Source organism: Passer montanus, unplaced genomic scaffold (genome assembly GCF_014805655.1).
Source record: "Passer montanus isolate IOZ18808 unplaced genomic scaffold, ASM1480565v1 scaffold38, whole genome shotgun sequence".
NCBI lineage: Eukaryota > Metazoa > Chordata > Aves > Passeriformes > Passeridae > Passer > Passer montanus.
The window spans coordinates 3,015,061-3,030,976 of NW_024368596.1; the positions used below are offsets into that span (position 1 = coordinate 3,015,061).

Here is a 15,916-nt window from a genome sequence, read left to right on the forward strand (position 1 = left end):
CCCCTAAAATATGTTAGACTTCTTTCCCTAGTTCATTGGTTCATCTGTAATTTAGTTTATCTGGTTGGGGACCAAGCTTACAAGTTGCAATTGTCTGATTTAAAATCTTCTGTTATGCTTCTGGTTTTAATCATTGCAAAGTCACAACTGACTTCTGCTTTCCATTCTTCCTTCTGTAGCAAGAGAGGAAATTGTTCCCTGCTGAAATCCAAGCAGACTCTTCAGCCACATTAACAGTTAGCTCCTAGGAATATAGAAAAAAATGTTCCATTAGTGTGAATCACCTTGAAGAAGTTGAGCCCATTAGATGTCCCCACCCTTGCTTTAACCAGGGTCTCTAGTCAGTAGCACCATGGTATCCACCTAAACCTTACACCTCAAAGTGTAAATTACTGAGTTCAGGTGAGAGCCCAGAAGTGGACTAATTAGTACTCCCTAATTAATCTGTTAGGCTCATGTTACAAAGAAGGGAAGGGTGGTTTGGTGAGGTGACATGAAGGTGGGTGGGCTGCTTGCTGCCTTTGGTTTGTTGGGAAGGGTTTTTGGCAGGGAGGGTGGATGTGAGCACTTACATTGTTGGAAGGTGTTTTTTTGAACTATGGATAACAGCCTTGTGTTTCCTAGGAGGAAGAATCTCACAGTACACCCACAGCCAACACTCTTCTTGACACCAGCCATCTAGAGCCAGACATCTGGTCTGCAATGCCAACGCTTTCCAATGGGAATTCTGAGCCCAGAAGACCCAAAATAACATTTGATGATGTGTAAGTTTTATTGACTTTGTGCTCTGTGATTGGGATTTTTGTGAAAGCAGAGGTCCCACTGAAAGGGAATATCTTTGGTTACAGTGCTGGCATTGGGCACCTATGTGGATAGTGCTGCACAAAGGCACACACAGTTTTAATCTTGGCAAATGAACTGTTGTCACTGATTAATGAAGATTCTGTTGATAAATGTTTTCAGATCATGAATGTTGGTTCACAGTAATTCTTCTTCATTTTTTTATTTTAGCTCCTCTAATGGAAACTTCTTATACTTAATTAGTTTAAAATATTTTTCCTTTTCCTCTGTTCAGCACACATTAATAGGTCCTTTGGGCAGCCAGTTTCTACAGCTACTTATTTTACATTCTGGTCACCCATCATATCTCTGCATACAGCAGCTTCAGATTGCTATCAGGTTAAGATTTAAAGAGATAAGTGGGCATATATGTCAAAATTCTTCTTTAAAGCAGTCAGCAGTTTTTTCAAACAACATTTGTCTAACTATATGAAAGCAAAAACTTGAATTAATTGATTTTGTCTCTCTAGGCTGCACAATGCAGATTATTACATGCAAGAGGCTAAGAAGCTGAAGCATAAAGCAGATGCACTGGTAGGTTATCACAGGGTTTTTTTGTCTCTTTCCACTGTGGAACTGAGTGATAAAAAATGAACATTATTGCATAAGATCTAAAGCCTCTTGAACCAAGAGGAACTCTGCTACTGACTAAACTGTGCTTCAGTTTGTGCTCCATAAACACACTGTGCACAAGTTAAACCCTGAATTCCATTCCTAAATTTAAGTACTTGTTCCCAAAAGAAAGCTACTTACAATAGCTGGTGTTTCTTCCAAGGGGGAACAACAATCTTGCTGTTTATGAAGTATGTAAGATGGTTTTATGAAAGTTGATGTGTACTTGAAATTTGTTTTTCTATTCATTTTGAGCCTAAAACAGAAGTGATGAAATATTCCATAGCAGAAAGACAGGCAAATCACCTCACACCCCATTATCATGTGGTAAAACTGTTTGATATTTCCAGTCTGATTGTTTAAAATCTGAAACAATTCATTTTTATGTACTACATTCATTTTTATTGGACGGTTTTAGCCTGATAAAGAAAGTCTCAACACACTTATTCCCAAAAAATCTGGTAATGAGGTAGTTCAATATTGGGAAAGCTTTTTTGCTTGCTTTACCCCAGAGGAAATTCCAGTAAGATTGGCCTAATTTTGCCAAGTGTTTGGATTTTGATAAAACTACATAATCTGACAGATTGTATTCTACCCTGGTTTGTTCTATACGAGCTATTGCCAGTTCTGAGGTGTCCTTAGTAAACATTTGCTTTGTAGGAAGGGACTTTGCCTCCTGTGTGCTACATAGGGTGCAGAACAGTGGCTCATTCAGGAAGACTTAATGTAACTTGACTCCTCTACTTAATTTAACTAAGATGTCTAAAATGGAGTGTGGCCATCCACTTTGCCCCTCGAAGAGCTGGGTGATTATTCACCTCTCAGCTGGGGGTTTTGCATGTATATTCTATCATTACCCATTAGAGATTTTGCACTTAGAAATAATAATTTTAAAAAAAAAATAACTAAATGCATGCTATGTTTTTAAAAAGGAAACTAGCCAGACAAAGTCTCTCCCTCTGCTGTCAGTGAGCTGAAGGAGGGATGACATTTCAAGCTGTCTGCTTCAGCTCTCCAGGCTCCCTTTTGGCTTGGGGCACAGTGTTTCCAAGTGTTCTCTGTGTGAGGTGGGTTCAGGGTTTTGGCACCTGCTATGGCTGTCAGCAAGGTGACAGTCATCCCTCCCAGCGTGCCCATTTGTGGGGGGTGGCCTGATGGCTTCCAGCCAGCTCAGCAGGGCACATCCAGCCACAGCCTGGCATCTGCAGGCTCACAACACCTCCCACAGCTGGGTGACCTTTAAACAAAACACACATGGTGCTGGCACAGGGCTACCTGCTCCATGCTAGCAAATATTTACAGCTCAGGCCCCGATGATCTCTGCACGCTCCATCAGTTCCCCTCCCTCTGCAGCCAGACACACTCACAAGGTGTTGGCCCTTCTCTGTGCCTGTGCCTGTGCCTGCAGGATCAGGGTGTTTCCCAAGCAGCACTAAGAGGACTAAGAGGAGCAGGCACAGCCCATCCCACTGCTGCCTGCAGGCAGGTCCTGCCTGCCACACACAGTTTGAGCGCCCCGATGTGAGCCGTCCACTGTGATCAACTTGTTGGCAGGCATAAATATCCATGAACAAAGTATCTGCTTTTCCTTCTGCTATTTAGATCTCAAGTCTTCTTTCTTTTTTTTCTTTTTTTTTTTCCCCACCCAATGCAGCTGCACGCAAACAATCTCCATGTAACACATTTGGTGTGCAATCCCGTAGCGTTACTTGTCCTATGGAAACAATTGCTGCTGGTTACTTGGTGCTGACATGAGGGAGCACAGGCAGCATTGAAAGATGTGTTGCAGTGGCTGGAAAGATAATGCATGTGACCTCAAAATGTGTCAGCAAATGTTAATGAGATTTGTGGCAGCAGTGTTCCTGAGCTTGTAGAGAAAATAGATTTCTGGTGAAGGGCAGGACGTTTCATGTCTTAAGGGAGCGACCCCATGGAAACCTCTCCTTGTCTGGGGCTGCAGGGAGGGATCAGATAATTTGGGTGGGCTGCTGCAGTGGCAATGGCTGTACCATATGGAAGAGATCTTGGAGACCTCACTGTGTGCCTGTCTGAGATGTGACAAGCTGGAATAATTCCACCTTCTTCAGAGAATCAGATCCCGTTCCTGGCTCTAATTCTGGGTTTCTACTAAATCTGCTTGCAGCCAGATTATTCTTTCCATACCACAAAAAGTCATCTTTGGAAGACTTTTTGTCTTCCAAAAAGGAAAGGAAATTCTTTCAAAGTGGAAGAAGGAATTTGAAGGCTATGGTGAGAAGCAGCCACTGGAGTAGAGAGAGAGCAGTCAGAAACATTTCCCTTTTTCTGATCATCCAGTTAATACCTATCAATTATACAAAGGCTCTGTACATAATCAATGCACAAGAGCAGTACTTGAAATTAAAGGTGGGCAGAGAGAACTAGTTGTGGCTTAGAAGGAGCCACAAAGACAAGTATACTGTTGTCTTGGACCAATAAATAAATTATGCTTAGTATGTTGTTAGAACAGGCTTCTGTTTTGTGAATGGAAACACATGCAGATGCATCAAAAATATTTTGATAGAGACATAGAAAGACATTTTTAAATTATTTAAAGTATATTGGATCTGCTATATCAAATGCCACATTAGTAGAATTCTTACATTCAGCTATCAAAAACTGAAAATGTTAAATACTGTTATAAAGTGCATACTATAAAAATGTCATATATAATATTCATTACACATAAAAAAAGAAATCAGTATGTCTAAGTCAGTTTAATCACAACCATTATGAGGGCTAAAACCTTTTGCAATAAAATCCTAGTAAAATGAAATATTAAGCATTGCTATATTGTCTCCCTTTTTTTTCTTGCTCTTTTACTCATCATATAAGTGATGTGATTTTTTTTTTTGACCAACAGTTAACACAGAATATGACATCAGCCAAATTGCATGGAGTTGTTACTTAACCCTTGCATAGTGACATTCAAACTTAGTTCATCTGTCAAGGAGCAGTATGGATGTGCACAAACATGCTTAGTGCCCTTTCTTGCCTGTGTAAATCCCTGATGTCAGTGGACATACACTGACTTTCCTCTGTGGAGCATTCAGCCTGATACTACCCTGAAAAGATTTGGTAAAAACATAGTTCCTGCCTTAATTACTGTGTGAATTCATTCCTAACTACCAGTGTCAATTTGCTTTCATCCTAAAGCTAGTGTTGCTTTGTAGAATAATCTGCCTACCTAGAAATCAAAGCTGAAGGATTTTCTTGACAGTGTCATTCCCATTTCAGCTGGAGAAGTTCGGTAAAGCAGTGAATTATGCTGATGCTGCCCTCTCCTTCATCGAGTGCGGGAACGCTATGGAGCGAGATCCATTAGAAGCTAAATCTCCATACACCATGTACTCAGAGACTGTGGAACTCATCAGGTTAATGTCCTTTCTGTGATCATTTTCATCATCTCATTTCAGTCATAATTAGAACCTGCTATGTTTTAAAAAATACCATTTCAACGTATTAATGATTTGTCCAAGGCATCTTCATCTCAGAAGTCATCATAATTAGTTCTTGCCATTTTATTAATGTCATGGAAAATTTATAATTGATGGACACTGCTTTTATAAATTATCCCCTTTAGAGGTTATAATGTGAGTGTTATAATTTGCAATATTCATAAAATTAAAATTGAAATGTAGTGGGTGGAAGTAAAGTATAGTAATTTCACTGTTTGGCAATGACACTTGTCTTTTAAAAGGTGTAGTTTTATAATTCAAAACATTAAAGGGAGTCTATCAGGATTTCTATTACAAACCCTGGTTTTAGAGGTTTATAACTTGGCTGTTAAAAAAGAGAAAAGCTGAAACTTGGGATATAAGATCATAGCCAAAGAGGTAGCATCTGCATATATTGTCTTGAAAACAGTATATTTTTAATGTTACAGGAATGCACACCAGCTGAATTAATTTTAATACAGTTTTGTAGGCTCGTAGGCTAGGGATAAGAGAGTCTTTACATACTAATAAAATGTCTGAATTATTATTCTAAAATCTGCTACTGCTCCTTATAGCTCTTTTATAGTGTTGGGTCCATAGAAATAATAGTCTCCTGAGTAACTAAGTTTGCTTTACTTGAGCAAATTATCAAAGTGAAATCAAGCAAGATTAAATTTACCTGTAAGTAGAACAACAGGATTTTTCCTCTTCGCGGTGATGTACCTTTGCTTTCCCCAGTGTATGCTGGGAAAATCCTTGTTAATGTCAGTGTAATTACTGGCAGTTTGCAGAAGTGAAAGAAAAAGAGGCAAATCAAGCCCTAAATATTTGGTTTCTAATATGTCAATGGTGGTTTTTTTAACATGCCAGATTAGCTATTAGGGACTGCCAAGATAATGCATGTTTTACATTTTGAATAAGTAGGTATTTGCATAATAAAATGTATCAAATCTTAAGCTCTTACTCTCAGGTAAATAATATGCCTGTTAAATATTTAAAAACATGTTTTTTACATTCTACACTTCATAAAGGGAAGAAGAAAATCTAAAGAAATCACTCAAGAAAAAAATTAGGTTCACTCAACACTTGATCCATGTTAAACCCTGGAGAGCAGAGGACTTAGAAAAGGAGCCACCTGCCTCTGCTCTGCTGTGCCCAAATCATCCTGCAGTCTGACAGCGTGTCCTGAACTACACAGCTGCAGCTGCATGGCAGAGTAAATTGTATTTAAAGAAATATTATTTAAAGAAGGGAACACTCCTTCATAGGAACCTGCATTTATTTTTTGTTTTTAAGAAAACCACACAGCCCAGTTGTAATCATTGCTCCTCAATCCAGCAGTCTGTCTGTTCATAGTGCATGGAACAAAAAGCTTTGTTCACCCACAACATGTGAACCACTTAAATCAGGGAATGGCTGTTCCAGGAGTGGCTCACAAAAGGGCAAGACCTGCAGGGAATCAGGTGAGGGCATGGCTTATCCTGGGGTGACTGGCACTCTCAGCATCAACAGCCTTGCTGTTCCTGGCACAGTCCTGCTGCAGGCTGTGGGACAGGTAGACCTTGACATGGAAGCAGCACCTGAACTGCTTCTGGCTGTGGAAGAATCTGGAGAATATGTTATAGTAGATCTCGAGTATATAAATAGCTTATCAGGTGAGATTAATTCACCACCTACCACCAAAAGTAGAATTTAATTCACCAACTTGTAGCAGCCAGTGAGACTGATTTGTCCATTTAATTGCTGTCAGTGGTCAGACATGGACAAAAGGTGAATGCCCAGGTGAGCAGCAGGCTGATACAGGCTCAGTAAAACTCCATGGACTAAGACACAACTCTTGTGGGCTACAGTGGATGTACAAAGTATGTGGCTGTGCACACAATGCTTTCTCAGTGTAGCTGCTAGTATTAACATAGGTTTTTACTGTGAGACAACAAACAGAGGGAGATTTTTCTCACTTTTACTCCTCCCTTCATCAGAAGCACAATTTTCCCCTTTTGCATTTAGCTGTGTCTGCCCTGACTATCTGCATCAGACGCCTATTTGTGAAAGCAAGTGGAGCATCAAAGAGATTGGGACTATCAGAGATCTGACTGTCAAATGTGTTTTAATTTAATGGCAGTGCTGAAATTCCAAAGAGACAGAGATCTTTGTGTTTGATCACATTGATCCAGTCTGACTAGAACCACAATACCCAAGAGCAGGTGGGACAGGACGTGGAGGAAGCCCTGCAGCTGGGGTGCTGCAGCTGCAGCCTGGGGCTGCGATGGGTGCTGGGAGCAAGGCAGGGGAGAGCAGCACAGCTCTGCACTCCATTACCTCCTTGTAAATGGGAACTCATCAAGACTGCCTGGATACCTTAAAACTTTCTTATGCAACGCTGAACCCTATTACTTATTCTAACACAAGTACCTGTGAAATTGCATTACAGCTCAGAACAATGATTTTATGTGATGAATTGATTTTCAAGAGACTAATGCATAGAATGGAGTGTGCTCAGTTAAAGGAAAAAAAAGACAGAGGAAATAGAAATACTCAATCCTTGATCATCCAAATGCTGGACAGCAGCAATTAAATAGAGAGGGAAGACCAAGTACACAAGATTCATAAATTAATGAACCCAAGAATGAAAAAAGCTGTGAACGTGACCTTTCCTGTATGTAAAACCATTTTCTGTATAAAATATATTTATGAGAAGGATCTTGAAGATATTATTCAAGCCCAAAATATTATATGTAAAACCATATTATATATTACTTTACACTTCAGTACATATAGGGCCATGATCTTATGCTTCAGTTCAACACTCATCCCAAATGTTTGCAGGACTCAGCCTAGCTGGCTGAATATACTATCATTAATATGCCAAATATATATATATAAAATATATCATTAATACGCCCAATGAATAATTCACCTTGTTGGCCCAAAAAAATTGGTTGGTGATTTACTTGAGGCCTCCAGATCTTAAGTGATGCTTTCTGTTGAGTTTCACATTCTCATCTCTTCATTGCAGAACACTGTGACCAATAACTGTTGCAGTTGGAGGAGAATATCTGATTATTTTTGGAAACATCTTAACTCTCAATTTCTTATCTCTCACCTTTTTGACAAGGTATGCAATGAGACTCAAGAATTTCACAGGCTCTTCTGCCACAGAAGGGGACAAGAAATTAGCAGTTTTATGGTAAGTCCCTTTGCGACAATGAGAGAAGCAGCTAAAATCTTAAGGAGGACTTTAAAAGTACTGAATTACTTAAGCAGCTTACAGAAGATCATTATTCTTGTTTTCCATTAAACTATTAAAGGATAACTAATGGATTTCTTCAGCAGCTGACTAAACATTTATTCTTCTAATTTATACTCTTATCAAGATGGGATTTTAATGCTTTTGACCACTTTTTTTTTTTTTCCATTTGCTTATGTTTCAAAATGTAACCTTAGAACAGAAACTGCAAAATATAGGTCAGCTTTTTTTTTTTTTTTTACAGTTTATAGGTTTCATTAAGCAATGGAATTAACATAATCCTTTCCTAATTACCACAGCTACCGATGCTTATCACTTCTCTACTTGAGAATGTTTAAACTAAAGAAGGACCATGCTATGAAGTACTCCAGATCTCTGATGGAATATTTTAAGGTAATCTTTATTCTGTTTAATTTATTGATATGAAATGAAATTCATACCAACACTGAGAGCTCTCAAAAGTATGACTTAAAAGTCGTGACTGCATGATTTAAAAGTCCCACATTTAACCTCTCCCCTGGGAAATGCAGGCAGGATGGCTGCCAGGGAATAGGGACAGAAGTGATTTGGGGGATTTTTGGATTAGTCACTTGATTCAAGGGACCATACTCAGTAATTCTACAAAAATAACATTATTCTCAACACCATGTAATGTTTATGCAAGTTTCTGATTCTTTCAAGGTTTCAATGTGCAAATGATTATGAACTGACCCCTAATGAACCATAATAAAGCAATTATTGGGGCTGCAGTTAGTTAAGTTTAAATTTTAGATTCAGTGAGATTTCCTGAAGCTTATTGCAGTTTCAGAGATTTCTGCTTTTGTTCCTGTGGAACTTCAAATTACCTTTATCTACATCTTGAAGGTTTGCCTTTACCTTAAATTGAGTGGAGATCTAGTGGTCATGACTTGGGGATGTTTTGTTTTGCCTTGTCAAATGCTGTTTACCCAGTAAGAATGACAAATCCTCACTGTTCCTAAATTAAGAGAGAAATAGAATCTTTCTTCACCTGTGAGGTTTTAGTATTTATATTTCACTGGTTAATGCTGTTTGAAGCATACATTAATTCTTTTACTTTATTACTCCATATTATTCTATAATTATGTAATTATACTGGCTTGTCAGCCCATCAGTCTTTTTTTGTTGGTGTTTTCAGCCTCTGTGAATTTGTTCAAGGCTTTGACATATTGGTACTGCAAACCAGTAAAAACCTCTAACACTGCAGTTTTCATGTTTTCATGTAAATGGTGATAAAATGGTCCTTCTGCTGTGAAACTCCAGTCCTGAGATGGCAGCAGCCATAGTCCTGACTACCCATGTGTCCCCTATGTGTGCCTCTGTGCAACTTCAGTAATGTTAGTTCTAATCTTGGGCTTAAATGGAGACTCCCTTGTACCATTAGGAGTGCCTCTGTTGTGCCCATGGAGTTTTCAGTCAGGGATTTGCACAACAAATTAAATTTGCGCTACACACATTTGTAACCTCAGCATTTTCCTGAAATGTATTCCATCCCCTTCAGATTTTATCCAGGATTAATGTAGATTGTATCTTAAAAAAAGGCTTATTAGACAAATAAACCTTTTCTGCACAAAGTAATGATTTCTTAAAAAATAAAAAAGGCGGGAGCAGGGGAGATTCTCTTACCTTAAAGCCACTTTATTTTCTCTAGCTGTGCAAGTAGGTAAAATAAAGGACATATTTACTACTCCCAGCATAATGTCTTTTACTGTAAATTAAGAGAAAAAAATAAAAATGCAATAAAATAGAGGAATCAGGAATGCTGGGCATAGGCATGCAGTTGAAGCTAAGTGTTTGAGTTAATGTTACAGTGTGTGTGCTATGGGCACTGTAGCTCACTTGCTAGAAGCAGTGTTTGAGTGTATACAGATTATACGTTCAGGTTCTTTCTGTAATAAAGGCACAGGAGGAGAAAAGAAAAGAATGGGAGCTATTAACTATGTGTTAGTTTTGTATTGCTGCACCATGTTCTCTGTGCTCACTAGCAAGAATCTGTAATACAAATGAAACAGATTAACTGTTTGAATAGAGTTGTTATTCAAACTTTTACACAATTTTAACTGTGAAAAGCAGCCCACTGTTTACAGCAGAGCTGGGGAGGATTTTTTCAGCTAAATTGTTCTTTATGTTTTTCCTCACAAATGGCACTTTGTCCAAATTGAAACCATTTGTGAACAGAACTGGTTCTGATTAATTTCCAATTAAAAGCTTCAAAATGATACTTTTAATATTTCAAAACAGAAAATAGACATTTAATCATGAAAGCAATTTTGAAATTTAGAGGCAACTTGAAGTAAAATACCACTAAAGTCATAATTTTTTTAAAATTGAAATCAGACCTTTTTTGATCAGAAAAAGTGACATCCCGTGATGTATTTCCTCTGGAAGTTTGAGGAAGATTTTCATGGTTTTTAAAATGTGTTATCCGTAGTCATTGAAATATTTTTTCTAAATATTCTCATTATGAAATAAATGCTTCCAGTTGAGATCTAGTCTTAGTCTTGACAGAGCTGTTATTTGTCTCCAGGTACTGTCGGGAGCAATCCCCGGACAGGAGAAATTAACAATAAAAGCTTCTTCTCAATTTCTGAAGACTTTCCAGGGCAGTTTAGGACCTCCCTGTTTCCCCATCAGCTCCATATGCTCTGTGCTGTGAAACACCCCGAGTCATGCTCACATCTCTGTGACAAGCAGTGGCTGCTGTGGTTTGGACAAAGTTCTCTGCTTTGGTCAGAGATGCTGGGCTGTGAGCTGTGGTTCAGAATCAAGGGTACTGTCTGTGCTCCACTGAATCTCTGTGCCTCCCATGCAAAACAGCAATTACAGTAACCAGATGAGGGTTGTAATAATGTGGGTAATACTTTGCAGAGAACTTGTAAAACTTGATTGAATTTTCACTCCGTGTGCTGACTTCTCAGCAAGGGAGCTGAATGATTGTTTTCAGAGGGCACACACAGATAGCCTCAGCCCTGACACTGCCACTTTGTATGGGAACTCAGATACCAGTCAGTCTGAGCAAGGCTGGAAAGACCTGGGCTTTATTGTTGCTCGGCAATCTTTTTGTACAGGGTTTTACAAGGTGCTACACAGACGTGAAAGGCAGAATGAGTAAGCAGGTAAGGAAAGTCAATTTGTGCAACTAAAATATATAAAAATAAAAGCATTCAAGCAGATCCTTACTAAATATTTTATTTATACTACTGTCTGAATCCCAAGCCACTTTCCCTAAGCAACTTGGGAGGGATCAATTTCAATAAAGCATCAAGCCAAATTATTTTTGTTTCTTATTAAAATATTGAAGGTCCCTCTAAAGATAAGCAGTCATTTTCACTCTGAAGAACTTATTTTGTAGAATAAGTTTCAGTGGTAATTAAACCACTTCTCTGTGACCTACATCTGCTTTTACTGGAATTTATTTTCTCTTTTATCAAATTATTTTCAAGCTACTGGTTGGAACCTACCAATCATCCACCAGCCACTTAATTATGGGACCAATGTGCAGAGCTTTTCTGCTCCATGCACTGTAGCTCTTGCAATGAAAAGGGGGAATGTTGAACCTTGTGTCATGTACTTGCATCACCTGTATTTACATTGCCTTGTGTCATCAGTATTCATGTACTTGCATCACCTGTATTTACATTTTGGTTTTGTACTTACAGAACTCTTCAAAAGCCTCACAGGCCCCCTCACCTTGGGGCGGCAATGGAAAGTGAGTATTTTCTCCTGAGTACTTCTGTCTGGGAACAGGTGGTTCCAAGAGGAGGGGGAAGTGTTTTTATGCTTCCAAAGGCAAAGGACAGGTCATGGGGTCAGTGTTTTGGAAGCTGCGGGTATATTTGAAACATGTATAATATATAAACTGTTCTGGGCTACAGAACTGATTATACAGCTGCCTTGGGCTTGTGGGGGCAAGGGGCTCTCACTGGACTAAGTCAGATCCCCCTGTGAGCCATCCAGTGTGGGTAGGAAGGAAGAGCTGAATCACACCTTCATCCCTGAAAAGCCTCCTTAAGACTGAAATCAGACATGGTGGGTCTGTGCTGAATTCTTTGACAGTTTACTTCTCAAGCCAAATGAAGGCCATAAAAATATCAGTTAATTAGCTGGCAAGTACCATGACACTTTAGGAAGCCAAAGTAAAGTTAACCTTCATTGCAATGATTTTTCAATGATTCGTTCAGCAATGAAAGACCAATGAATATTTCACTGATATATGGTAAGTGCTGTTTAATAAAACTGAAGGTATAATAGTGGTGAAAATGTGAAGGCACTTAGTCGGCCAATTATCAGCTTCATATTAACGTTAAAACACCCTCACCTCAGATATGAAGTCAGGGTAATGCAGTTATGATCAGAGGAGGTGCATTACTCCTGCATCCCTGACTTCATCTTGCAATGGCTGTTGCCAGCTGACACACATCTCTCCTGCTTCTTTGTCCTGGTCAGACATCCAGACACAAGTAAAACAAAGGTGAAGGACTTCACCATTTTTTTCCATCTTTATTTCAGTAGGCTAAACTCTAGGTGAAAATTATTATAGTTAATGATCTCTTTCTGTTGTTCAGAAGAAGAAATTACTATTAGACACACCAGGAAAACAAAGAAGGAGGGGTTGAACTTTAGCACGCAAAGAACTGAAGTTTTCAAACAGACTTTGTTCGCCATCAGTGCAAAACAAAAAATTCTAACATTTTGCTTAAAGTGAAATATTGCCTCAAATAATTCAAAATATTTTGAGATATAGATATGTATATATATACACACCCCAAATACTTAAAGTTATTTTGAATATGTATGTATAGAGCTATTGAAGTATAGATTCTAACACAAACTAAAGTGATAAAATAAGAAATCACTTTAAATAAAAATTGAAAAGATATTTTAACACTGGAAAAGCAACTACTAAATTAAATTATTCATTATGTGCCAGTTTTTGCAGGAATTGAAGTGTCAGTGAAACCTTGTATTGTAATAAAAATACATAAATGTTAACATAAAGTTTTAATGATCAAATAGACCACTGGAGCATAACATCTCTTTTGTTCCTTAAGAAGAGGCTTGTGCATAAACATTTCATGGAGCAGAAGTTATCCTTTTATTCCTGTCCTATAATAGACCTCTATGAAGTGTGTGCTCTGCAGGTGATGACATCTCCCTCGCTATTTAAAAGAGCTATTACGTGTCCAGGATTGAGAATAAGTGGGTTTTGACTGGAAGAGAAAATTCTTGTCTGGTCACAAAGTAGGCAGCAGAAACCCAGCCTTCAGGTCAGCATCACTTCTAACATAACACCCAGCTGATCAGTCTGTTCCCACTAACTTTGGAGATAAGGAAGGAAAGCTCTGAAAGTGCACATCTCTGTCTTCTATTCAGAGCAGGAAGCACTTGACATGTGAGAGTAACTGAGTGACAGGGCCATGTTATAACAGCATTATTGTGACACCTGTGACCCAACACACAGAGAGCACGGTCCACATGCAGGTCGTGTGTCCCCTCTGTGTGGAGTCTCAGAAGAAAACAGCTCTCCAGCAGGCTCAGAGCTGCCATCTGTCTCAGGTGACTCCTAATTCCTCCAAGGTTTGTCACGGGCCTGGTGCTGCCATTGGCAGCTTCTGCTCTGCTTTCCCCAGGGCTACTTGCTCTACAGTTTTCTCTTAATCCCCTGTGAGTTTGTGTCAGATGGGAAGAGAATTCACACACCACAGCAAAAAAGACCAAACACCTTCCAGCATATGGCATCACTGGAGATGGAGCAGCAGCCTGGTGCAGGATGGGGGGACAGTGGGGTAATCTCAAGTATTATTTTAACAAAGCAAAGCTTATCCATTGCCATGGAGTGTAGTCTAGTCAGGATCTCAGATCCATCAAAAATCACAGCTTGGCTTACTGGAATTTCTGCCTACTTGTTTGAAAGGGTTGTGAACCTCTACAAAGTTGGCCCGGGTTCCATCCTGGCAATGAAACAAATTTTCTCTGGTTTCATTACAGAAATGTTTCCCACCTCTAGCGACAGAAAGCACAAAATACAGAGATTTAGTAGACTCACCACAGTAATAATGGCTGTGCACAACAGGGTAAATCCAATGAACAATGTGCTTTATTTGGCAGAAGTGCGTCAGCTGGTTGTAAGTGGCTCTAACAAAATACTCTTGGTCTCCTCAGATACTTATCATTTTTAACTGCTCCCAGACCTAATCTAGTATAGTTCAGCTTTTCTGTGCAATAAAGACACTGTGGCAAGTCAGGTAACCAGGATGTTTTGAGACTTACAAATAAAGCGTTTGTGCATTAGGACATGCTTAAACTCTAACCCATAAGCTGGGTAAAAAGCTACAAGCTGCCAAATCAATGTGATCTCCAGCTCTGGAAAAAGAATGTATCACAGGAGCCTGTTGTTGAGCACAGGTTATAGCAGGGCACTGCTGGAAAATCTGCAGCAAAAGCTGTTGCCATCGATGCCTTTCAGCCCAGGGCTGTGCCGCCGTGTCAGTCTGTCCTGCAGCACCTCCAGGTGTCAGCAGGTCTGTGCCCAGGCAGGGCCATTGACAGTGGCCTTTAAAGCCAAGAGGCCAAGCCCTTCTGTCCTGGGCTTTGGATCAGGCTCAGTGCCTGAGCTTGATGCTGTTGCACAGCACGAGGCATCTACAGCTGCATGTCCAGGGAGGGTTGCAAAATCCCTGTCTGGAGAGTTTTGGTCTCTTTGCTTCATGCAGGGAGTGCCAGGAGTGTCTTGGCCCTGCATCTCAAGTGTATTCCACAGCAAATAGAATGCTTTTGTTTAGGCAAGTGCTTCCAAATGGATGAATGAAATTACATCCAGCTGGGGCTGGTCACCAGTGATGTTCCCCAGGGCTTGGTACTGTCTCATGTCTTTATTGATGATCTGGAGCCCCCTTGATCTTGAAGGGGATCCAGGGGCACCCTCAGTCAGTTTGTGGATGACACCAAGTTGGGCAGGAGGGTGGCTCTTTCTACTTCTCCCAAGTAACAAGTGATGAGACAATAGCCTCAAGTTGTACCAGGGGAGGTTTACATTGGAGATTAGGAATAATTTCTTCCCCAAAAGGGTTGTCAAACACTAGAATAGGCTGCCCAGGGACTTGGTTGAGTTGCCTTCCCTGGAGGTATTTAAAAGTGTCTTTATGTCGACATGGCATGTGGGGACATGGGCTACTGGTGGACTTCATAGTTCTGGATTAACTGTTTGAGTCGATGATCTTAAAGGTATTTTCCAACCTGAACAAATCCATGATCCTATAAATTTTCAAAGAGAATAGCTGTTCTGTGAGCATTCAGCACTACACAGCTCTAAACAAGAGCGTGCTGTGCTGACCGCTGCACTGCCTGCAGCCAGCAGGTGATTCCTAATTGATGGTGTTAGAATTAAAGGAAAATCTATATTAGAACATTAGTGCCTCACTAAGTAGGTAACTTAAAACACTGTGCTGTGCAGAACTGTGTGGATGAACGGTAGGCAATTAGAACAAATCTCCATAGCCTTAAAGAATCCTATGGAGATATTCATAATCCTGCAGTACCCTCAGGTCCTAATACTGCTCTACAGGGTGCTTTTAAGACTTGCTCTTTACTTATTGTGGTGACTGTTTTTGGAGCAAACTGTCATTGTGGTTTCCAGAAAATACTTTGATAATAAGCCAATATTGCACATTGAGTGTTTTCTAACTGCCATTGCAGCTTCTGGCAGCAGGTAAAAAAATCATTACAGCTATGAGATGCTTCTTTC

General features: G+C 39.7%; 1 protein-coding gene across 5 annotated transcripts in view; it reads left to right on the top strand.

Moving 5' to 3' along the window:
• Nucleotides 1–15,916, top strand: part of AFF2 (AF4/FMR2 family member 2) — a 359,269-nt gene that overhangs the window by 330,070 nt on the left and 13,283 nt on the right. For 4 of the 5 annotated variants that reach the window (XM_039717485.1, XM_039717481.1, XM_039717482.1 and 1 more), the window contains exons 14-20: nt 625–764; nt 1,311–1,374; nt 4,708–4,844; nt 8,023–8,094; nt 8,454–8,547; nt 11,241–11,288; nt 11,832–11,881. In XM_039717485.1, the coding sequence (XP_039573419.1) occupies nt 625–764; nt 1,311–1,374; nt 4,708–4,844; nt 8,023–8,094; nt 8,454–8,547; nt 11,241–11,288; nt 11,832–11,881 (605 nt within the window). The remainder of the gene's footprint in view (nt 1–624; nt 765–1,310; nt 1,375–4,707; nt 4,845–8,022; nt 8,095–8,453; nt 8,548–11,240; nt 11,289–11,831; nt 11,882–15,916) is intronic. The other variant, XM_039717484.1, reaches the window with a different exon arrangement.